Source organism: Rhincodon typus, chromosome 10 (assembly GCF_021869965.1).
Source record: "Rhincodon typus isolate 14 chromosome 10, sRhiTyp1.1, whole genome shotgun sequence".
Taxonomy (NCBI): Eukaryota; Metazoa; Chordata; class Chondrichthyes; order Orectolobiformes; family Rhincodontidae; genus Rhincodon; species Rhincodon typus.
In genome coordinates this window covers 20239300-20263588 of record NC_063341.1, presented here as the reverse complement: position 1 = coordinate 20263588, position 24289 = coordinate 20239300, and the positions used below count along the sequence as shown (strand labels likewise).

Genomic DNA, 24289 nt, shown 5'->3' with positions numbered 1-24289 from the left:
TTTGTTTATTTAGCTTATGACTCTGATTTAGTTTATTCAGATTGGTTTGCATTTATTACAAATGGAATAGAAGTAGTGAAGTTTACTGAAACTGGACAAGGCATTAGTGAGACTGCACCTGGGGTACTGCATACCATTTTGGTCCCCTTACTAGGGGTGGCACAGCGGCTCAGTGGTTAGCCCTGTTGCCTCACAGTGCCAGGGACCCAGGTTTGATTCCAGCCTCGGGTGACTGTCTGGTGGAGTTTCCACATTCTCCTTGGGTCTGCATGGGTTTCCTCTGGGTTTCCTCCCACAGTCCAAAGATGTGTGGATTAGACGGATTGGCCATGCTAAATTGCCCATAGTGTGCAGGGATGGGCAGGTTAGATGGATTAGCCATGGGAAATACAGGGTTACAGGGACAAGGCAGGGGGCGAGTCAGGGTGGGATGCTTTTTGGAGAGTTGGTGTGGCCATGTTGGGCCAAACAGCCTGTTTCACACTGTAGGGATTCTATTATTCTAATCAAGGAATGTAGTTGCATTGGAGGAAGTTTAAGGGAGGTTCACTAGATTAATTCCAGAGATAAAGGACTTGTCGTTTGAACAGAAATTTAGGGAAGTTCTGGAGTTTAGAGAATGAGAGGAGATCTCATTGAGGTATTCAAGATGCTAAAGAGAATTGACTAAGTAAGTGTAGAAAGTAAAAAAAAGTAAATGTAAAAAATCTAGAACAATAAGCATAAGGTGTAGCAGATTTAAACCAGATGAGGAGAAATTACTTCTCTCAAAAGGTCGTGTATCTGTGGAATTCACTAACCCAAAGTGCGGTTGATGCTGGGACCCTGTGTAAATTTAAGGAGTAGACAGATTCTTAATTAGTAATGGGTTGAAGGGTTACAGAGAACGGGTATGAAAATGGAATCGAGACTGAGATGAGATCAGCCATGATCAAATTAAATGGCAGAACAGGCTCAAGGGACTGAATTGCCTACTCTTGCTTCTAGATTTTATGTTCTTACATTCTAATACTAATCTGCCAGACTTTATTAAAATTATACATGGGCCTCAGGAGCTTCCGTACGTTATTCCATCACTAAAATGGAAGAACACTGGAAATGCACAATCATAAGTCTTAAGATTACTGATAAGTTTGCATTAAAGGGTTTTATTTAAAAGCCAAACCTCACTGCTACTAATCTGATCACTGTTTCCAATGATCTAACCACATCACATTGATTGAAGTGCAGGATGTGAAATCAGGTTCACATGGTAACCAGGATTTGAGAAATCTTTTTAAATTCAAACTTTGTATCACAGAATAATAAAAGATACATTTATACCTGAGTCAGATGAATGGGGACGGTGCTGAGTATGTCGCAAGGGCAGGAGTGGCTGTGATGGTGAAAACGTTGGACTCACTTTGCTGAAAAGAAGGCATAAGTTGCATTAATAGAAAAAAAATCCAGCTTACTACTCATAGAAAACTCTTCACACTTCACATTTTGTAACATAAAACAGTAAATATTTTTCTGCAGTCTGTGAGCATAGCGTCCCACTAAAAGATGTGATGGACTGTAATTATTGAACGACAACCTGTCATATGTACCAATTCTGTAACTACTTCTTCACTAACCATTAGGAAGGAGTACAAAGCTGCTATTAATTCATTATCTGATTTTCTAATCTACCAACAGAAAACACTAAAGTGAGTAGCACAAGAATTAAAGGCTCTATAATGAGAGGCTTAATCATTATCTCTTCCTAAAAATCCTTGCATTCTTAAAAACAAGCATTTTCAGAATCATAGAGCACAGAAACAGGCCCTTTCGGCCCACCATGTCTATGTTGTTCAAGAAACGCCAAACTACACTGATCCCATTTACCTGCACTTGGTCCATGGCCTACAACGTTCTGGCATTTTAAATACTCATTAAGACACTTCTTAAATGTTGCAAGCGTACCTGCCTTCACAACCCTCTCAGGCCACACATTCCATATATCTATCACCCTCTGGGTAAATTTTCTTTTCTCAGATCTCCTCGAAACCATTGCTCCTCACCTTGAACAAAGGAACCTTCTTGAACAAAGAAACCACATTAGCTATCCTCCAGATATCTGGCACTTCACCTGTTGCCAGTGAAGTACTAAATATATTCGCAAAGGCCCCAGCAGTCTCTTCCCTTGCCTCCCATTAGCAGTCTGGGATACATCTCATCAGGCCCTGGGGATTTATGCACTTGTATCCCTGTTAAAACATCAAATACCTCCTCCTTATTAATCTTTACATGTTCTGGAACTACTTCATCCCAACCAAAATCCCCAGCTACAAAGTCTTTCTCTTCTGCGAATACAGATGTGAAGTATTCATTTAAGACCTTGATTGAAAGCAAGGCAGAGTCTAATTTGAAGATCAACTTGTTCAAAATGCTGCCTGTTGTTTTTATTTAATCAGGCTACATCATCTGAAAGATTCAATTCCCTCATACACCACTTGATATTGCCCTGCGTACACTTCAACTGACTTCAACACTTTCCAAACTAATTCAGGTCAATGCTGAAAAAACTCTATACATATAATTTTGAACTCATTTACTTTGCTTGAAATATGTTCTGAAATAAATCACCAAAAAGCCTACCCGCATCCAAAATCAGAGTTGGGAAAAGTATCCGTGAAACTTTTTCTGGTAGCATTTGAAATTGGGAAAGCAGCAGGGATATTCCTTATTGGATGGAGTGGTTCAGCTGTGGGTAAAGTCGGACATTTAATATTTTTAGAAATACAAAGCTATCATTTAATACCATGAGGAAGCATTAACACTGAATCAAATCATCAAGTGCAATTTACCACAAATTTTGATTTTAAGAAATCATGCAATGATATTAAAACATTTATTTCAAAAGTACAATATAACAATAATCACAGTATATTCAAAAATGTCATTTAATCCTTTGTATCATTGTCTGAAGTAACCTTAGCTTCCTCTGTTCTGCCAGCCAGACAGATTTAATTCAATTTTCCTCATTCCACAACATGTTTCTTCAGTAAAACTCTTAGCCCACTTTTTGCAGCTCCAGCTACCTTGCTTTAGCTGGGAAGGTGTCACTGTCTCGACAGAGAACTTCACCACAGCAAACACAAAGGCAACTCAATGATAGGTCAAATGTGATCTTCTAGTTGGGAGAAAGAAAGCCTCAACAGTGGACGACTTCTACACTACGCGGAAACTCCAAAAGCTTCAATGCTATACACAGTTAATCAACATCACAAACACTACATAACACATTCAGATTCAGATTTCAAGCATGTACCTTCAACTTGAGGCAGCAGTCTAGGCTGCACAAATGGGGGCTTCACCACTTCAAACCACCAGAACAACTCTGCCATAAATACTAGGTAGTTATTCTGCAAAGAAAGAATAAAACACAGTGAAGCATTTCTTCTGGAAAAACTTGTAATACAAAATGCATCATTATTTCACAATGAAATGTCTTTTTGGCTTGATGGCAATGCCCTATTCTGCCTATCATACAAATGAGTAATGTGGTATTGAATTGCAGTGCTGGTATAATGCCAGTATGTAGGCTGTCCATGCCAAAGACTGGCAGATTCTATCAAATAAAATATCCCTTTGGCTATGTGCAACAAGCAATGTACTGACAGTGGGCCTGTGCTTGCAAAACTCACAATGCAGTGTCTAACATTAGAAGTGATTCCGTGATTGCATAACATTTGCCAAATTATCCTGGGTATGCAAAAAGTTTTGCTGGCAGCCAATTTTGGATTGTCAGATGGGCTCGCAGTGTGGAGCCCTTGTACTGCAAGCAACATATATTAGTACATTGTGCCCTGCACTTTGCAGAGAGAAATTACATGTATATGCACTACGCCTGTTTCAAGCGAACAAAATAGATGTCAACCATTCATTCTTTCAATTCTCAGGGCAATGTCTTGCCCAAACTGGATCAACTAAACTGCCTGGTTTAAAATTTAAATGAAGTTTGACAAGTAACTCAGTCATCATTAATTGGAGCATTCTCCATGGTAATGCCTCAAAAATTCAGAGTATAGTTGCGAACCAACCACGCCCCTCCTCTTTTACAGTATAAATGATGGTTTCCCCTTACATGGTTTTCTTGTGAATTGTCCTAATAAGTACAAGATAAGCTTCAACAATATGTGCCTTTTTCAGCAATATTCAAGTGCAGTACTTCAAATGACTAACTGACGCATTATAATTCAAAGATATGAGAACAACTTTATATTATATATTTAAATCAATCCAAAGAACTTCACAAAAGCGAAATGGAAAATAGTAACATGAGAAGAATCAGAGATGACCAAATAGATTGTCAAAAACATACATTTTCCGACAGCCTTAAAAGGAGACAAGCAAAGATAGTGGTTGGAGTACAAGTCTGCCGCTGAAGATAGAGTGGAGTGGATAGGTAGATATGCTGATGTAAACAAAGTGGAAATGCAGCAGTGATAGGTAAATGCTAGTAGTTGGGACTGAAGGAGAATGTTAAGGTAGCAAGGAGCAAGTCATTTGGATGAAAAAAGCCGTTGGAAGTGAATGAGGTCAACAGGCATAATGGAATGAGGTTTGCTGAAGGTTCTGCTGAGCACAAAGTTCTGAAGAGCTAGATTATGTAGACTGGAATTAAAATTCAACAAGGAAAGCACAAGTAGTTGAGCTCCAATTAAGATAAAGTGTCATTAAAATGGACCTTGAAGGATGGAGAATGAAGCTGGATTAAATCAAACACTCTGGAGAAGTCAAGGAGAGATAATACAAAGTCACAAAAGATGCCATTGGAAAGCACTGCTGAGCAGGATAGAAATGTAACAAGAGCAATGTGAATAGGGAAGAACAGAAAATGAGTTGAATGGTGACAACTTATTCTAAGGACTTTGTGGCGAAATGAGACAAAATTTAATATCTTCGGTTATGAATAAATCGGTCAGGGACATTTCTCCTTTAGTAATAGAGACAAACAAATCACCTCTGAATATGACTAATACAACAAATTACAGATTGCTTTTGGTAGTAGTTACAGTTCAAGAAATGCTTGTACATGAATACCTCTATCAGGTTCGAAAAATTTTTCTTCATTGGGGTGAATAGTTGGCCTACTGTCTTCCCATATAAACCAATTGTTCCAAAATATGAACTCTTTCTTTAACATTACTATTTCTCCTATGCTTTTCTTTGTTTCAGCACAGGTTTTCTGAGAGTTAATTTTGTTTGCATATCGATCAGATAATCTGTGTGAATTTATAATCCAAGGCACAAAAGTTCATGCACAACACAGAATGCTCATCTCAATCAGAAACATTAGAACTCAGGAACACAATTCATGGTGAATTCAGTAAAAATCAAATGACTAATGTGATTGTCACATTATTGAAAATAGAGCAATAAATTTTATTATCAAAAACTGCAAATGATTTTGTCTGTCAAAAAGACACAACTAACTCAGATACATCAGTATTCCTGAGATATGAATGGTTAATCTGGCTCATTTTGTGTGCTGAGTAAGACTAGGAATAATAAAAGCAATTATAACCGACAAGAAAAAAAATCTTTTCAAAAAGCTTTGTAACTAGGTTTAATTACATTTGACTTTCAATACCATCATCAAACATTCCCAGTCAAGTATGGCATACCTCGAATTAAACCATTGCATCCTCCATTTTCTCTCAAAAGATCATTTCTGATTACACCATTTCCTAAACCACATATCCTTTTCATCTGGGGGACATTGTCGATAAATCAGTGGCTTTTTCACATAGAACAACATTTACCATTATATCGGTACCAGCATTTTGTTATAGCAAACTAAGTCTTAGCTCACTGCTTTGGTCTTCACCCCCAGACCTCCAAGCTTCCTTTATTTCAAATATTTATTTACCTTTTTCTTAAAAAGATGAAATGATGTCTCTGTCAACTACCGCGTGTGGTTAAGTATTTGCTGTTCTGAAAATTCCTTATGTATCGTGATGGAGGGCCCTTTCTGATTGTCCTATCATGCCTCACCTTGAATCTATACTCAACTCATTTGCAAGTGCCATTTTGGCATTCACTTTCTAAACATTGCAAGATGAACGGTAGGTTGAAGTAACATTCTTGTCCAAGTCTGGGTTTTTTCATATTTGTACAGTCATTTGATCAGTTTTAAAACGATCGGTGCAGTCATTAATTTATTTAAATTCCATCACCAGTAAGATATGATGTTGTAAGATATGTTTTATGAATTAGTTAAAACTTAACTGTAACAGTAACCTTGTGCAAACTTATGCCTTGGATGATGTTCATGTGTTACAAACACAATCTCATTCTATACCTTTGTAGTGGCTACATTTACAGGATATCATTCCAACTCTCAATAACTCCAGTAAATGTCAGACAACTAATTGTATGATTGTACAATTTAAAAGGACAGCAATAAATTATCAAACCATAATTTGCAGAACTACTTTCCTGAGACAACAGTTATTAATCTGGATTCTTTTTGCCATTGAATATGGGGAGGAATAACAAAGTTAATTCTAACATACAGACAGCGGGGGAACCTTTCTACGAAGTTTCATAACTAGATTTAATCAACTTCCTGTTTACTATTATGCATTACCATTAGACAATGTTTATCTTGGAAAACTGCAGTGACACCCTGCAAAGTGCCTCTATGGTTCATTAAAGATTATGATCTTATTGCCATTATGGAGACATGGTGAGAAGGGGTAAGTGAATTTTCTAAAGGACAGGCAGGAAGGAAAGAGTGCTGGGGTAGCTTTGTTAGTGAAAGATGAAATAATTGCAATATCAGGAGCTGACCTTGAATAGGGAGATGTGGGATCCATATGGGTAGAAGAAAGAAATAATAAGGGTAAGTTGACATTGGTGGGAGTAGCCCATTGGCCCCTAACAATAGTCATACTACAAGACAAGAGAATACATCAGAGGATAATTAGGGCATGTAAAAAAGGCAACACATTAATCAAGAGATTGGGCAAGTCAAATTGACAAAGGAAGAATTCCTACAGGATATTTGAGACAGTATCCAAAAACAATAGGTTCAGGCTGTTTTGGATCCGGCAATGCGTAATGCGGCAGATTTAATATCAGAATAAAAGATCCTCTCAGAAACACTGACCATAACATGGCAGATTTTGGTATTTAGTTTAAGATGGAGAAACTTGATTCAAAAACAAATGTGCTAAATTTAAATAAGGGTAATTACAAAGGAATGGAGCCAGAGTTAACTGGAATGGACTGAGAAAGGATTTCAATAGCAAAAATGGAGCAATGGGTGACATTTAAGAATACAGTTTATGGCTCACAAAAGTGTATCACAGTGGGAAAGGAGGATTTTAGAAAGGGGATAAGCCAACCATAGCAAACCAGAAAAGTTAAGGATAGGATCAAATTGATAGAATAAAACCATACAATACGGCAAAGATTAGTGGTAAGTCAGAGGATTGGGAAAGTTTTAAAAACCAACAAAAAAAGTAATAAAGAGGGAGAAAATAATCAATGAGACTTAACTTGCAAGTAATATCAAGATGGACAGCAAAAGCTTCTTTGAATTTTTAAAAGCAAAGATAGAGGCCTAAATGTACAGACTTCTTAGTGAATGAGGTTGGGAAAATAATAACAGGGAACCAGGAAATGACAGAAGAGTTGAACAAATACATTGCGTCAGTCTTCATGGTAGGACGCACCAGCAGAATTCCAAAAGTACTAAGTCAGAAAAGGGTAAAAATGGAAGGGAAAATAAATATAATCATTATCACGAGAGAAAAATTATTGAGGAGACTAATGGGGCTAAAAGCTGGCAAGTCCCTCGGATCTGATGTAATGCATAGAACAACATTAAAGGAAGTAGCTACAGATATAGAGGATGCACTGATCGTAATCTTCCTTAGATTCTGGAAAAAACCTAGAGGATTCAATAACTGCAAAGGTAACACCCCTATTCAGAAAGTGAAAGCAACAAACAGGTAACTGGAGGCTAGTTATTTTAATGTCTGCTATTGGGGAAATGTTGGAGTCTATTATAAAGGGTGTATTTACAGAGCACTTAGAAATTCATAACATAATCAAGTACAGCCAGCATGAAAGGAAAATTATGCCTTTATTTTATCCATTAAAATTTGTTCAAGATATACAAGCAGGATAGCTAAAGGGAAACTAGTAGATGTAATATATTTGGATTTTCTTAAGTAGCCTAATGTGCAGTTTCAAATGCTTAATAAGATAAAACCCCACAGTGTTGAGGGTAGTATATTAGAATGGACAGAGGATTAGCTTACTAAAAGAAGACAGAGTTGGGATAAGAGATGCATTTTCTGGATGACAACATGTAAATAGTGGAGTGCTTCAGGAATCAGTGCTGGGCCCACAATTATTTACAACACAAATACATGACTTGTATGCGGAAAGTGAATGTACTATAGCCAAGTTTGCAAACATCACAAAATAGGTATGAAGGCAAGTGGTGAGGATGACATTAAGAGGATACAGACGGGTTAAGTGAATGGGCAAAAAACTTAGTGAATGGAAAAAATACGGGAAACAATAAGGTTATGCACTTTGGCAGGAAGAAGAAAGGTGCTGAATATTATTTAAATGGACAAAAACTGCAGAAAGGGCTACAGTACAGAGTCTTCACACTAAACCTCAAAAATAACACACAGGTTCAACAGGTAAGAGGGAAGGTAAATGAAGTGTTGGCCTTTATTCCAAAAGGAATGAAATACAGAGATATGAAAGTCTTGCGAAAACGATACAAGGCATTAGTTAGACAACATCTGGAATACTTCAAACAGTACTTATGCAAAGAAATATATCCAGTTATCAGAGACAATCCAAGGAAGATTCACTAGATCAATCCTTGTTTGGATGGATTTTCTTATGAAAAGAAGTTGAGAAGGTTGGGGCTGTACACTTCGGAGTTCAGAAGAATGAGAGGTGACCTTATTCACACACACAAGATTCTTAGTGGTCTTGACAGGGTAGATACTAAAGAGTTGCTTCCTCTTATGGAAGAGTCTAGGATCAGAGGGCATAATCTCAGAAAAAGAAAGAGATGAGGAGGAATTTATTCTCTCAGAAGGTAGTCAATCTGTATAATTCTTTATCACTGAAGACTTCAAGGCTTAGTCATTAAATATGTTCGAGGCTGAGACAGACAGATTTTTAAAATCATAACAGGAATCAAGGATTTTGAGGAAAAGGCAGAAAAGTGGATGTGACAATTATCAGGTCAGCACCGATTGGCAGAGGCCGAATGCCTAACTATGCTCCTTTGTCGTATAGTCTGATCAAACTCACGGGAGCGGAGAAATCAGCATGCCAATTGGCTCTGCCGTTTAAGTGCAGCATGAGGATACAAAACAGAAGAAAGCTGCAATAGGCTAGTATCAAAACATTTTAACATCCACGTTTCATTCACAACACCATTAACGTATCCGACGATTAATGATTTTTTTTTTTCAACTCATTCAGGGGATGTGGGAATCATTTATTATGCCAGTATTTACTTCCCATTTCCAACTGCCTGGAGACGATGATGGCGAGCTGCGTTCTCAAAATGCTGCTGTCCACGTTGTGTAGGGGTACAGACAGTGCTATTAGGGAGGGAGTGACAAGATATTGACAAAGTAATAGTGAAGGGATGATAATATTGTTCCAAGCCAGGATGGTGAATTGTTTGGAAGGAACTTGTAGATAGTCATGTTCATATGTACCTGTTGACCTTGTCCTTCTAGATGGTAGGGGTTACAAGGTTTGGGAGATACTGCCTGAGGAGCCTTGGTGTGTTCTGTATCTTTTAGTTGGTACACACTGCTGCCACTGTGCCTCAGAACTGAAGGCAGTGAATGTTGATGATATTAGATACGTTGCCAAACAAATGAGCTATTTTGTCCTGGACAATGTAGTGCTTCTCAAGTGTTGTTGGAGCTCAATACATCCGGACATTTGAAGAAATTCGATCACACTCCTGACTAGTATCTTGTATAAGGCGGACAGGCTTTGGGGAGTCAGGTGGTGAGTTACTCATCTTAGAGTTCCTTGTCTCTGACCTGCTCTTGTAGCCACAGTATTTATATGGCTGAGCCAGCTCAGTTTCTGGTCAATGATAACCTTCAGGATGTTGACAGAGGGGCGAATCAGTGATATAGTAATGACATTGACGGTCAAGGAGCAACAGCTAGATTCTCTCTTGTTGGATATGGTCACTGCCTAACATTTGTGGTACACAAATGTTACTTGCCACTTGACAGCCCTAACCTGAATATTGTCCAGCTGCTGCTACATTTGGACACAGACTGTTTCAGGATCTGAGTGTCATAAATGATGTGAACATTGTGCAATCATTGGCTAGCAACTCAACTTCTTGTCATATGACACAGTGAAGATGATTGATGAAGCAGCTGCTGATGGCTGGGCCTAAGGTTTGACCCTGAGGAACTTGTGAAGAGATGGCCCTGGCCTGAGATAACTAACTTCTAACAATCACAACCAGCTTTCTTTGTGCTAGGTAGAAGTCCAATCAGAGAATTTTCCTTTTGATGTCCATTAACTCCAGTTTTGCTCTTTAGTCGAATGCTGCTTTGATGTCAAGGGCTTAACTTTCACTTGACTTCTGGAGATCAGTTCCTTTGTTCACATTTGGTGATGTCACAAGCAGAGTGAGCTTGGAGAACCCAAGCTGTGTCAGAGAGCAAGTTTTTGGTGAATAAGTGTCACCTTAAAGTGCTGCTGATGACACTTTCCATCACTTTGCTGATGACTGAGTAGCCTTGTGATTTAGTAACTAACTGGATTGGATATGTCCTGCGTTTGTGGACAGGGCATACCTGGGTAATTTTCCACATCACTGGGTAGATGCAAGTGCTGTGGTTTTATCAGAACATCCTGGCTAGAGGTGGTACACTAGTTTTGCAGCACAACTCCCAGTGCTGAAGTGTTGTCATGGCCCATTGCCTTGGCAGTCTCAAGTGCTTTCAGCCATTTCTTCATATCATGTGCAGTGAATCGATCTGATGAACCACTGGCATGAGGGATACCGGGAACCTCAGGAGGAGGCCAAGATGGATCATCCACTAGGCACAGCTTGCTGAAGATACTTGCAAATACTTCAGCCTTGTTTTTTGCACCGATGTGCACCTTCATCATTTAGAACAATGTGTTTGTTGAAATAGATATGAAATACGGTCATTATTTTACTGACTATCAGATCTGACTTAGAGTTGTTACTGTTGAACAATTTTAGAAGACTAATTGAACAACAGTCTGTTCAGCGGCAGATGGCAGGCATAAGGTACAGCACATCACCCATGAGAACTCTTATCGTCAAGGAGAACCAGGACAACCACAAGGTTCTGTTTCTGAATAATCATAAATGATTGGCATGTTGCACCATCAACATTGAACCAGAAACAAACAAAACAAACAGAAAAGATCCACTCTGCAAAGTTAATACTTGTTAACACTAACAGGCAAGATTACACATCTTTGGCTATGGTCCTGCTGTTTCTTTATATGCACAGCACAGACAGATTAACATATTATATTGATACACCATGGTATTGCACACAAGGTGTCAAGACAGAGTATTCATGTCAAGCAGAATTAGAGGATTAGGAGAGGATTCAGTATATGGAGAAGGAAGCGATGGAGAGGAAGAGAACAAAGGAGCAAGCATGCGTGCAGCAATAGGAATTGAGGGGGACAGCAGGGGCAACATTGTGTAAAGACGGTAAGGATAAATGCCTGCCATTGACCCAGCCCTAACTTCTGCAATTGTTTACATGTGCCCCGTTTGCAGCAAAGGCATTCCTGTTTGTGCATATTCTTCTGTATTTGTTGTGAAGGTGAGTTTGGCAAATCTCAATTCCAGTGTTTGCTGCAGTAGCTGTTCTAAGAATACCATCAGATTGCAACTAATTAGTGAAGTAAGCCTGCTGTGAGATTGCTAACCTTCTGTCAAAGTGAAGGTGTGGAGTGAGCAATAAAAACAATCTGGCATGGTACAGCTTGCCAGGAGTATGCCAATGCCTGTGAAAGGGGGTTGTTTATCAGACCTCCGTCCTTGGCTTTGGGAGGGGAGAGCTACAAGGCTGATGATTTGTCCTGCTTCTGAGGTTTATATTACTCTGAGGCTAGTCTGACTTGAGCTCTTCAATTACTTCATTTGCAAAGGTTTTACATCGTCTCTGCTGCAAAAACATTGCTACTTGTATTTCCTATGTACATTCTGTATTTTAAGGTAACGTTTCCAGGCACATTTTCTTCAAATTATTATGATTTGACATAGACATTTACTTTAGCTACTGGCAAACTTTTTAAAATTAGCTAAGTACTGAATTGAGAATGCAAATATTGCATAGTTATCTCTGCTCAATTTTACACTTCCTGGCAAGTTATCTACACATCCAAGATGACTGCGTATAAAGTGTGTTGGAATTCCATTTGAGGCTCTCACTCGGCCTGAATTTTGCAGACAGTGATGGACGACCAAGATACATCATCATGGTACCCTCTCCTTTAAAACTGAAAAGTGCGTGTGATGAGAGTTTGTCACATCCAATAGATAGAAGATACCCACAAATTCAGCCAGTACTGTCAAAGGTCAATAATCTCTTAAAGCAGATTAAAATAAAATTAAGCTAATGATAAAGGTTAATAAAGCAATTACAAAAGCAAAAAACTGCAGTTGAAATAAAAAATAAAAATGCTCGAAATACTCAGCAGGTTTGGCAGAACCTATGAAGAGACAAACAGCATTAAAGGTTCAGCTTGATGGCTTTTCAAATGCTGAGCATTTCCAACATTTTTTTCTTTTGAGAAGTACTTAATTGATTTTAAAAGGCATGCGCTTAACAGGAAAAAAAAGGAGGGCACTGCAAATAACAAATGAACAGGAGTCACAACTATGGCAATGACTGGTGTATGCACTTAAATGAAGTGGAGGAGAGGTACCAGTAGTTCCTAGGAATGAGCAGCTTAGGACAATGGAAAACCAGTATGTTACTATGAAAGATTGCAGGCACAGGTTGAGTGCTCACTGCACCATAACATGGAATGTGGAACAAAATAATTTAAAGAATTAACGTAGCCTGTACAAACCCAAACAGTCTAAGAAATTTTAAAAATGAAATTTGTGTTTTACTGATGCAATAATCAGTGAGAAATGAGGATTCTATCTCAAGTCAGCTGGTATTAAAACCGACCAACATCTATTTCAAGCCCACCAACCCTCACAGCTATCTAGACTACAACTCCTTTCACCCAACTTCCTGCAAGAATGCAATCCCTTATTCCCAGTTCCTCCGCATCTGCTCCCAAGATGGGGCGTTCCACTCCCACACATCCCAGATGTCCTCGTTTTTCAAGGACCATAACTTCCCCCCCCCCATCCTCCGGTGATTGAAAATGCCCTCAAATGCATCTCTTGCATTTTCCACAGCTTTGCCCTCACATCGCCTCCCCCCAACAAAAACAAAAACAAAAATAAAGACAGAATCCCCCCAGTCCTCACATATCACCCGACCAACCTTCGCATCAAATGTATAATTCTCTGCCACTTCCGCCACCTCCAGTCCAACCCCACAACCAAAGATATATTTCCCTCCCCACCCCAGCTATCTTTCGTAGAGACAACTCTCTCCATGACTCCCTCATCCGCTCCACACTCCCCACTAACCCCACCACCCCCGGCACCTTTCACTACACATGCCCCGAGACCACCACCCCTCACCTCCATTCAAGGCAAAAAACAAATCTTCGACATCAGACAGAGGTTCACCTGCACATCCATCAATGTGGTCTATTGCATTCGCTGTGGCCTCCTCTACATCGGTGAGACCAAGCGGAGACATTTTGTTGGAGCATCTGTGCTCTGTACGCGACAAACAACACCACCTTCCAGTCGCAAAACATTTGAACTCCCCCTCCCTCTCCCTGGATGACATGTCCATCCTGGGCCTCCTCCAGTGTCACAATGACGCCATCTGCAAAGTGGAGGAGCAGTACCTTATATTCCGCCTTGGGAGCCACAGCCTGATGGCCTAAATGTGGATTTTACCAGTTTCAAAATCTCTCCACCCAGGCCTCATCCCATGACCAACCCACCCCCTCTGAGCCCCCACCTCCTTGACCTGACACAACCTGTCCATCTTTTCTCCCACCTCACTGACCAATCCTACATGCACTCACCTATCACCATCCCACCTACCTGCTCAAGCCCCACTCCTCCTCTCTCTGTTTATTTGAGTTCCCCTCCCCCTCCCCATTTTTTTGGAAGGGTCCCGACCCGAAACGCCAGCTTTCCTGTTCCTCTGATACTGCCTGGCCTGCTGTGTTCTTCGACCTCCACACTTTGTTATCTCTTTAGTATTAAAATTCAGGTGCCTTTGCATGTGCATCTTAAATGCTTTCATAGATCTGTCCATCATGGATTTTCTGAAGATGTGTAAACATGAAGAAAGGGCTAGTAAGCATTTGATTTCCAAGTAGGTAGTATTTAGAGTAAGGAGAGGTTTTGCTTTGGTCAGCTGCATACTTCAAACATGTTTGTTGGCTGGGGATTGCAAAAACAGATAAAGTTTCAACATCTGTGATGTGGCAAACAAATAACTTTAACATTAACATGTTATTTGGCCTTCCTACAGATGGACTGATGTTGGGTTACTGGGCTTGAAACATTAACTTTGTTTTTCTCTCCACAGGTGCTGCTGACAGATCTGCTGAGTTTCTCCAGCACTTTTTGTTTTTACTTCAGATTTCCAACATTTGCAGTTCTTTGTTTTAATTTGAAAATAGTTAGAAGTGCTTAAAACTCCAGAACAGTGCAGGAGGACAATTTAGGTGAAGACTGAAATTACCAAAAAAATGAAAAGTTACTCAATGGAGTAATTAAGCAAGGAAAGCTGAGAGTGGATTTTGATAATGGACCTGTCACAGCATAAGCTCTTGGCAGATGAGATAGTTAGAAAAATAATGTGCTCACAGAAGTTAGCTGGAAAGAAAGGGCACAGCTCAAGAGCGAGACCTAGTCAGGGAAGCCAATCTGTTTCCATGATTGGTGACAGGTCATATGGTGGAATATGTGGCCAAATGGGTCAGCTTCGAAGAAGGCAAAGTGTCCCTTTAGTGTCTCAAGTTTTAAGCAGGCCCACAAGAGTTAGGGGACTGATGAAATTGAAGTTGTCAATGTTAAGGTGTTTTAGTAACATGTTAGGAAATAGAGTTAATAGGCAGGAAGTGACTCTCAGAAAATAATCAAAGTGGCGCTAGACCATGAAGAACTAAGAGTTGAGGAAGGAATGTGCAATGATTCAATTGAATAAGTATCTCAGAAACTAGAATGACTGACCAGAATAAATCTTCACGTATTCATGATATTGGTATTCAAACCTGGAGCAGTCCTTCCCTCTCAGTAGAGAAACAGACAGCCACAATGGAACATCAACATAAACAGATAGGAATGATGTGCTCTACCAATCAGATGACTGTGGGCTTGAGAGATACAGGACTCATAGTCCCAAATTACTGTAAAATCTGTAATCTGAAGAATGGTGTAAGTAGAATAATTTGACATGTCTTTACTTAGCAATAACTGCCTGAAGTGATTTACCAAGCCTGGAAAAAAGCAAAAGTATTATGGTTGATCAAAATGAAAGGTATGCAGGATAAACAGTTTAAAAAGGGTAAATCTTGAATACCAAACTAAACCATCATCTTAAAGTAAAAGTTCAAATGAAAAAATACATTTTGAGCTGCTGTCAAAAATAAATAATTCCTCAAACAGGCAAATTAGTTTTTGCATTCTGATCATTTACGAGCACAGCTGACATTGAAATGAAATAGCAATGATGCCTTCCAAAAGAATCTTGGGTGGTAATTTTAGCTGAACCAATTCTCTGCTTGGAGTAATCCAAAACTTATTGCACTGCCCTGTCGTATTTCAGTAAATTCCACTGCTCCAGATTCTTAGCTACTCTTCCTTTTAGGTTTGAATACCAGCTCAAGCAAAACTCTAAACTCCTCTCTCCCCACTGTTTTGATGATACTGTTTTATTAATTGCCCTGCCAAAGGAAACAGCCATTCGATCTCAAAATCACTCCATTTTATTTTGCCTGTTATCTTAAACAGACAAGTCATATATTTATGATCTAAATAAGAACCAAAACTGCAAATTTTTACATCAAAACAAGGAAACCTACATTAAACGAAATCTTCATCTCAATCCAGTTAACAAAAGTACTTGCAGCAGTTTAATGTTCCCTCGCTACCTCACTTATTTGCTCACAGTCACTGGCAATTTCTAATGCCCATCTTCATACTTTCACAGATATGGGCAATAACTTAATAGCCACTTGAAGAATTTAACTATTTAAATTGCAGACAATTTTCATTAGTAGGTTGTAGATATGAACCGCAATGTTGCATTACCCAGTGGGCTAATTCAAGTACGACAACAGCCCACGATATCACTGATTGACACTTCAGCTTATACAGTGGAAGTTACTGATTTGCAATATTTTTCAATAATCCAGCTGCATGGTCAAAGGTTACAAATTGACAGTTTCCTATTGTCCTGTAATTTTGTAACCTTGAAGCCCTTAATTGGTCCTTCATGGGCCTGAGGGCAGGAGGACAATCCTCAACCCTTCCAATGCTGGATTTAAATGGGGGAAGTTGGCAAGGCATCAAGCATCCATCTTGCGTATTCCTGCCTTGTTTCAGAGCTCCGCCCGGCTACTGTCTCCCAGCCTATTCTAGGCAGGGAACTGGAAGAGGGTGGTGCTAAATTACTTCAATTAATGTGGTAGACAAGGGAATGTCCCGCATTTTTTAAAAATACAATATGGACTTCAGGACACATTTAAACAAGACACTGTATAAAGTACAGCCACCAAAAGCAACACAGCATGGAAATGAAGGCAATCTACAACATGAATAGGGAACTGGTGGTAGGTACTGAATCATAAAACTTTAAAGAAAGGAACAATTCAGCCCGTTGTGCTTGTGCTAGTGCTTTGAAAGAGCAGCCATGTTTATTTCCTCATCCCTCGTTAGGTCTGTAACCTTGAGAACTCCTCAATCTTAACTACCCATCCAATCTCCTGTTGAAATGATTAATGGCATATGATTTGTCCATTATAGATGAATGCTTCAAGTCATTTGTTCTGTCATTCTGAATTCTGTGAAAATGGTAACATTTAAAGAATAGTGTGCTCAAAAGATAACACAGAGAATACTGGAGGAACTCAGCAGGTTTGGCACTATCTGTGGAGACAGAATCAGAGATAACATGTGACACTTCTTCAGAACTGACAGGTGTTTGAACATTTCGTTTTAAATACTTGAGAGACGCTCAGGAGTTATTAATAGTGGAGAAAGAAAAAAAATGTAAAATGCACGTAAATACAGGTGCGAAAGGGAGAGAATCGGTCCTTTCTATTAAGTGCAGAGCAAACAAGGCAGAAACTAGATATGGCTTTTGGAGGGTTGGGGGAAAGACAAGAGAGGATTCAAGAAAAATGGGGAACAGACATGATACAGTCAGTTTCCGAAGTTATTGAATTTAATATTGAGACCTTAAGGCTGCATGTGGCTAAGCAGAAAATGAGGTATTGTTCCTCGAGCTTGCATTGTGCTTCACTGAAACTCTGCAGCAACCCCATGACTAAAATATTCACATGTGAACAAGGAGGTTTACTGAAATAGCCAGCATCTGAAGTCGGTCTAAAGAAGACTCTTAAGTTGATCCCAGGAACGGAGGGACCGTCTTCGGAGAGGCTGGCGATGATAGGCCTGTACTCATTGGAGTTTAGAAGAATGAGAGACACAGACGACTTTATTGAAACACACTAGATTCTAACAGAACTTGACGGGTAGATGCAGAGACATTGTTTCTCCTTGTGGGAGAGTCTAGGACTAGACACAGCATAATCTCAGAATAAGGGGTTGCACATTTAAAACAAAGATGAGGAGGAATTTCTTCTCTTAGAGGTTAGAGGTCTTCTCTTAGACTGTGGAATTCTTTACCACAGACAGCTGGAGGGGCTGGGTCATGAAGGATATTCAAAGCTGATATAGACAGGGTTTTAATCAGTATGTATGTTAAGGATTATTGAAAAAGGCAGGAAAGGGGAGTTAAGGGTTATCAGATCAGCTATGAACACATTAAATGATGGAGCAGACTTGATGGGCTAAATGGCCTACTCTATTGCTACGTGTTATAGTCTTGTGGACAGTGTGGTTCTTGAGATGGAATTTCAAGGCCAGATTGGCAAAAGTGAAGAATTGTAATCCCTGTTAAGTTTAATTTAATTTAACTTGTATAATAAATATCTGGTGGAATTTGATAAGCAATCGTGGAATCAATCTTGATCACAATTGATATTTTATTTGTGCAACCATCACAATCTATTACTTGTATTTACCAAAAGGTTAATTCTGGGTGTTAAAAGACAAGTTGCTCATGTATTGTAGATAGAATTACTGTTTTAACCCTTCTACAGTAACATTTATTGTTTGTTTAAAACTGCAGAACCTTGTGGCCTTATTCTCTTAAAGCCCCTGGATCTTCCACTTTGTCTACTTTAAAATACAATTACAAATCCCTCGCTCAAATGATTTTTGATCTGGGATTGTAAAACATCTTTTCGTGTTGAGCATTCCAGATCTTCATAACTCTGAATTTTTCCTCAGCTCCCCTTTAGATCTATCACTGATCTAACTGCCAGCTGAATTCTGAGCTCTTTTCAATACGCAACATCATGGACTAAAAACAGATGGTAAGGTTACTAACATTATAATGCAAGGAAGCAATCAGCGAGCATGCAGACTCAAAGTGGCATATTTGTAATGCGACACCTAAGTGTTAAACTATGTTGAAAACTGCGTAAATCAAGAAACAGAATTCTTCACACTTTCTAACTCATGTACTGATTAGACAATGTCAGCTAGATTACATGTGATCTGTTGCCCTACATTAGGCTTAAATATGTACGTGGCAGTATCGCATAAACAAGGATGATATCATACTAATAGTTTCCAAACCAGTAGGTGAAATTTAATTCATGTCACATTTCTTTTGTGGAAATAATTCACTGCCTTTCTCAACCTTATCCCTCTCACTCTACACCCCATGTTAGAGGTGCTCTCTAAACTCTTGTACTCAGACAATTAATAGCTACCACCTAAATCTCCTTGACCTTAAATAAAGTTGTTAATGAATTTAACAACTAACAACGCAATTAGATCAAAAAGTTTAAGTCAACGATGAAGCAAATTTGGTGTATTTAATTCATGTCAGTTTTACCTTAATCGATGAAGAAGCATAGAGCATATCTTCAAGTAAAAAATGGCAGCACTGGTTTAAATAATCTTCACAGAAGTCCTGAATCAACTGCAGATTATACAGACCATCAGCCAATGACATGGTCTCTTTCAAACATATATCTGAAGAAACAAACATTTACAATTATTAAGCATAGACAAGATTTTCCTTCTGCATCCTCAGCAATGCTGACTCCAAGGAAAATGTAATGAAAAATAATCCTCAATAAACAGGCTACAATGTTTTGCAGACATTCAAGATTCAATATCCTTTTTTAATTTGCTACATTTGGTCTTAACACCCAGTTAATTTTCTTAATCACATGGCATCCAGTTTCAACAAAAAAACAGCAGGTAGTGAAATCCTTTAGCTCAATTAGTTTCCATTTATTTTCTTCACATACAGCTGGAAAGCCGACAAAAGCTCATCACTTCTAAGCACATCTCAGTAAAGGCGGAGGATTAAAATACTGCTGACATTAAACAGAGTTAAAAGCTAAACATCTGCAGCAGAGGCCTTTATGGGCTGAAGTCCATCACGGGGTCTGGGTACAGCTAATGTTGCAGAGGTCCTAACTTAATGCAACATTTCAGGGCACCATTTAATGAAACAATGGCTGCATCATTTTGGGCTAATTGTAGCTTCTTAATATTATGCATTAATGGGCTCCTGTGGGACAGTCGCTAGCCAGCCTGCGTGGGTTCAAGTCCCACGTTCTCCAGAGGTGTGTCACAACGTCTCTGAACAGCTTGATTAGAAAATATCTGTAATGAATTAATTGGAAGAGTTCCTGTACATGTTATGTGCAGTAGAATTAAAAGTGTGCTCAGATACTTCAACAATACTATTGCAAGAAGAGGAAATTTCTCTTCACTCTGCTCATCAGCGAGAGAGATATTTGTCCTGGAGAGAAAAGAACTATCATTTCAACTTACAAGGAAGGGAAATCATGAACCTTTTAGACTAAGTAAGGAGACTACAGTGTACCAAATTTTAAAATGGCAAAGATGGTAATTAAGAAGTTCTTAGACATACAGGTCCTGAAATATTATGGACTGTGATTCTGCAAGTAACAACAGAAAGGCCAGCAGAATTCCCCACGTCTTGCTCTATGTAAGGAAAGCCCAAAGGAAGCAAAACAATTAATTATTGCCATGTATTTAATCAGTTCTATGTGGTTACATAGAATCTTTGCAGCCATTTCCCAGAGACCTCAAATATTATTACAATGAATCAAGTAAAGATCTCAACATGCAATTCAAGTCGTAGCATTACAGGAAAACAGTTAATTCTTTAACACAGGATCCCAGATGGAAAATAGAATCTCACCTTCCATTCGGATAATATCGGGACAGTAAAAATGAATCAATGCAGCTAATGCACAACCATCTGTGGTGTCCTTCAACAGATTTTCGACTGGTGAGATGCAGGGCAGCTGTTTAGGTACCATTTGATCTTTCCTGTAACGAGCCTATCACAGAAGAACAGATGCAGTTAGACAAATAAATTTATTTGCAAAAAGAAACAGTTAAAATGAAAAATATACCTAATTTCTCTGAAATAACACTCACTAATTTTTAGTTATCTGGGAACAGGCCAATTTAAAATTCACTTTTTCACTATTCAGGTCATTTTGAAACAAACATGGCTTTAACAAATTACAAAGAAAGTCCCCATTCTGCAGTAGATGCACACCAGTTTACACTTTGCTTTAAAGGTCACAAGCCATTTATGGACTTGGGTGTGGACATTCATAAGGGTTTTTAAAAATAAACCTTTTGAACAAAAATATTAAAGTCTACACTTCATCATTCTGCCTGCTAGCTGTTGCAGCTAAAGCATTGATAAAATCATTAAGATGCCAACAGGAGCATCTCAGGCGCCACAGAAACAGGTTTCTGTCTGTTCACTGTGAAAATGAAATAATAAGTATTGAAAATGCCTGTGGCAAAAGCACAGCTTCATTGATAGCAGTATCAACAAATTATTTCAACCAACTAGAATTTAACTACTAATACGCATCTTGCAATCCTGTAACAAAAAAGTTAAAGTTAATAATGGATCACTTGCATTAATCCAGTAGTAGCCCATCCACTCAGTCATTAGAGTGGATTATCAAGCAAAGGAAGTGGAGTCCCATAATTACTTTCCTTTAGAAGGGTGACATAAGTGGATTCTGAAATAAAAATGGTGAGCCCTCCAGAATTCTGATGATGCCACTGAATCACTTTTGTGTGAATCTGGAAAGCTGTCATCTAATTACTTCAGATTTCCAGCATCCTCACTGGACTGCACAGTTTAATGTGAGAAGCCAGGTCTGTGCATCCAAATACTGTTAAAAGACTAGTAGGATTTCTCAGATTGGCTTGTAATGGCCTTTGGAGGACAGTTCCAGTCAACTAATAAACTGTGAGAAATGGTTCATGAGGATCACTGTCCTGCTGCTTTTCCACATGAGCAATGCAAGTGAATCTGAAAGGTGAAAGTGGCTGTGGTCTGTAAACTAAGGATTATTCACATTTTAAGTTGAATGCTGGAATGAATTACAGTCCTTCTAAATGAGTCTTTCCAACCGTATTGATGGTCAGCTAAGAGTCCCACTATCGGCAAATGCATCCATAATAATTTGAGGGTTGGCACATTTTGGGTAAACGGAAGAAGTGAGTCACGACTCTCACTTCATTAAAAGTGATTGGAGACAAAATCTTCTTATAAAGAAGCCAGAATCCCATATCTAAAATCTAAGTAAGAAAGCTTAACTGGAAAAATCTTAATTTTAGCAATCATTGAATACAACCAAATAGTTGTAAGTGAAGTCGATGCCAAGAAATGGTGATTACATTGGGATCAATATATCGTTAATAGAGAGACGACTTTTTAAAAAGTCTAATTGTGTACATTGTTCAGTATCAAGAACAATAAGTCAACAGGTTCTGAAGATTTAGAATTCTCATGGAAGTCTACATATTGTGTTTCAATCTCCAGTACAGGCAGCACCGCAAGTTTAATTGACCAGCAAATGTACTCACTAATGTATCTCCAACCATTTGTTCACAAAGTTCTCATAACCAATGCTCTAGTATAATTGATTCCAAAACTTAAAAATACTTGTGAACATTTACAACATATGTTATGCTTATGCATTCTAAGCTAGAAATTAATATATTAAGAAAAACCAAGAATATCAGAGATGTGGGGCATTCCTCACTTCCTGCCCAGCGCTACCTGGTTTCCACTCAACTCCATCCTTGACCTCCTCCCACCGTGTCAAAATTAATTGGCCACTTGAGGGCCACAATTGGGGTGTGGGGAGGTGTGGTTCTCTAGGCCTCACCGGCACCCTGAAAAACTAAAGATAGCTCAGGAGAGGCTGAGAGGCCACCTGGGAGAAGTTTTGGACTCCCCTGAATGCAAATCCCCCACAGGGCACCCATGAAAGTTTTCCCATGAAATAATCTACATGGTGCCAACCTGTAAGAAGATACCGATTTTGTCATATTTAATTCTCTAATAACTTAATTCCAAAAGGATCATTTTCAATGCAAATGATCTATTGTTGAATGAAATTGATTAAACGCTTGTAAATAAATCCATCAATGATTTATTTGATAAGTTTGCCTTGTGATGCAACAACAACTTGTGCAGACACGGAACTTGGAATTTTTTACTCATATGTTCACCAACCAGTTTTTCACCAAATAAAACAAACAGGCAGAAAATAGCCTGGTCAAAATGAAGAAGCAAGACGTTCCAGCTACAACTTCTGTTGCAGGTTGTCCCGAATCAATTAGTTTCAGCTGGAATTCTAATCATAGCATAAAGCCCAGTCCCCAGGGAGGGAGATGCAAACACACAATATGCTTTAAAAGAAAATGATACCATTCAAATCTGTCCAAAGATCCCATGAGATAGTAGGAACTGCCGATGCTGGAGATATTTTTCAATCTGAGATAACAAGGTGTACAGCTGGATGAACACAGCAGGCCAAGCAGCATCAGAGGAGCAGGAAAGCTGACGTTTCGGGTCAAAACCCTTCTTCAGAAATGGGGGAGGGGAAGGGGATTCTGAAATAAATAGGGAGAGGGGGGAGGCGGATAGAAGAGAAGATAGGTGGAGAGGAGACAGACAGGTCAAAGAGGCGGGGTTGGAGCCAGTAAAGATGAATGTAGGTGGAGAGTTAGGGAGGGGATAGGTCGGTCCAGGGAGGACGGACAGGTCAACGAGGCGGGATGAGGCTAGTGGGTAGGAGATGGGGGTGGGGCTTGAGGTGGGAGGAATGGTTAGGGAGGCGGGGATGAGCTGGGCTGCTTTTGGGATGCGGTCAGGGGAGGGGAGATTTTGAAGCTTGTGAAGTCCACATTGATACCCTTGGGCTGCAGGGTTCCCAAGCGAAACATGAGATGCTGTTCCTGCAGCTTTCGCGTGGCATCATTGTGGCAATGCAGGAGGCCCAGGATGGACATGTCGTCCAAGGAGTGGGATGGGGAGTTGAAATGGTTCGTGACTGGGAGGTGTAGTTGTTTGTTGCGAACCGAGCTTAGGTGTTCTGCAAAGCGGTCCCCAAGCCTCCGCTTGGTTTCCCCGATGTAGTGGAGGCCACAACAGGAACAGCTGATACAGTATACCACATTAAAAGAATGACGAGAGTAAGATTAGGGCCAGTCAAGGACAGTAGTGGGAAGTTGTGCGTGGAGTCCGAAGAGATAGGAGAGGTGCTAAATGAATATTTTTCGTCAGTATTCACACAGGAAAAAGACAATGTTGTCGAGGAGAATACTGAGATACAGGCTATTAGACTAGATGGGATTGAGGTTCATAAGGAGGAGGTGTTAGCAATTCTGGAAGTTGTGAAAACAGATAAGTCCCCTGGGCCAGATGGGATTTATCCTAGGATTCTCTGGGAAGCTAGAGAGGAGATTGCAGGGCCTTTGACTTTGATCTTTATG

The 24289-nt window shown here is 39.4% G+C and overlaps 1 protein-coding gene across 1 annotated transcript in view; it reads right to left on the bottom strand.

The window, feature by feature from the left end:
- The window catches only part of camsap2a (calmodulin regulated spectrin-associated protein family, member 2a), a 263661-nt gene that overhangs the window by 20512 nt on the left and 218860 nt on the right, over nucleotides 1-24289 (bottom strand). Inside the window, exons 6-10 of the mRNA XM_048602055.1 lie at nucleotides 20673-20814; nucleotides 19326-19465; nucleotides 3293-3386; nucleotides 2620-2725; nucleotides 1324-1406 (exon numbers count right to left, since the gene is read on the bottom strand). Of these exons, the coding sequence (XP_048458012.1) occupies nucleotides 1324-1406; nucleotides 2620-2725; nucleotides 3293-3386; nucleotides 19326-19465; nucleotides 20673-20814 (565 nt within the window). The remainder of the gene's footprint in view (nucleotides 1-1323; nucleotides 1407-2619; nucleotides 2726-3292; nucleotides 3387-19325; nucleotides 19466-20672; nucleotides 20815-24289) is intronic.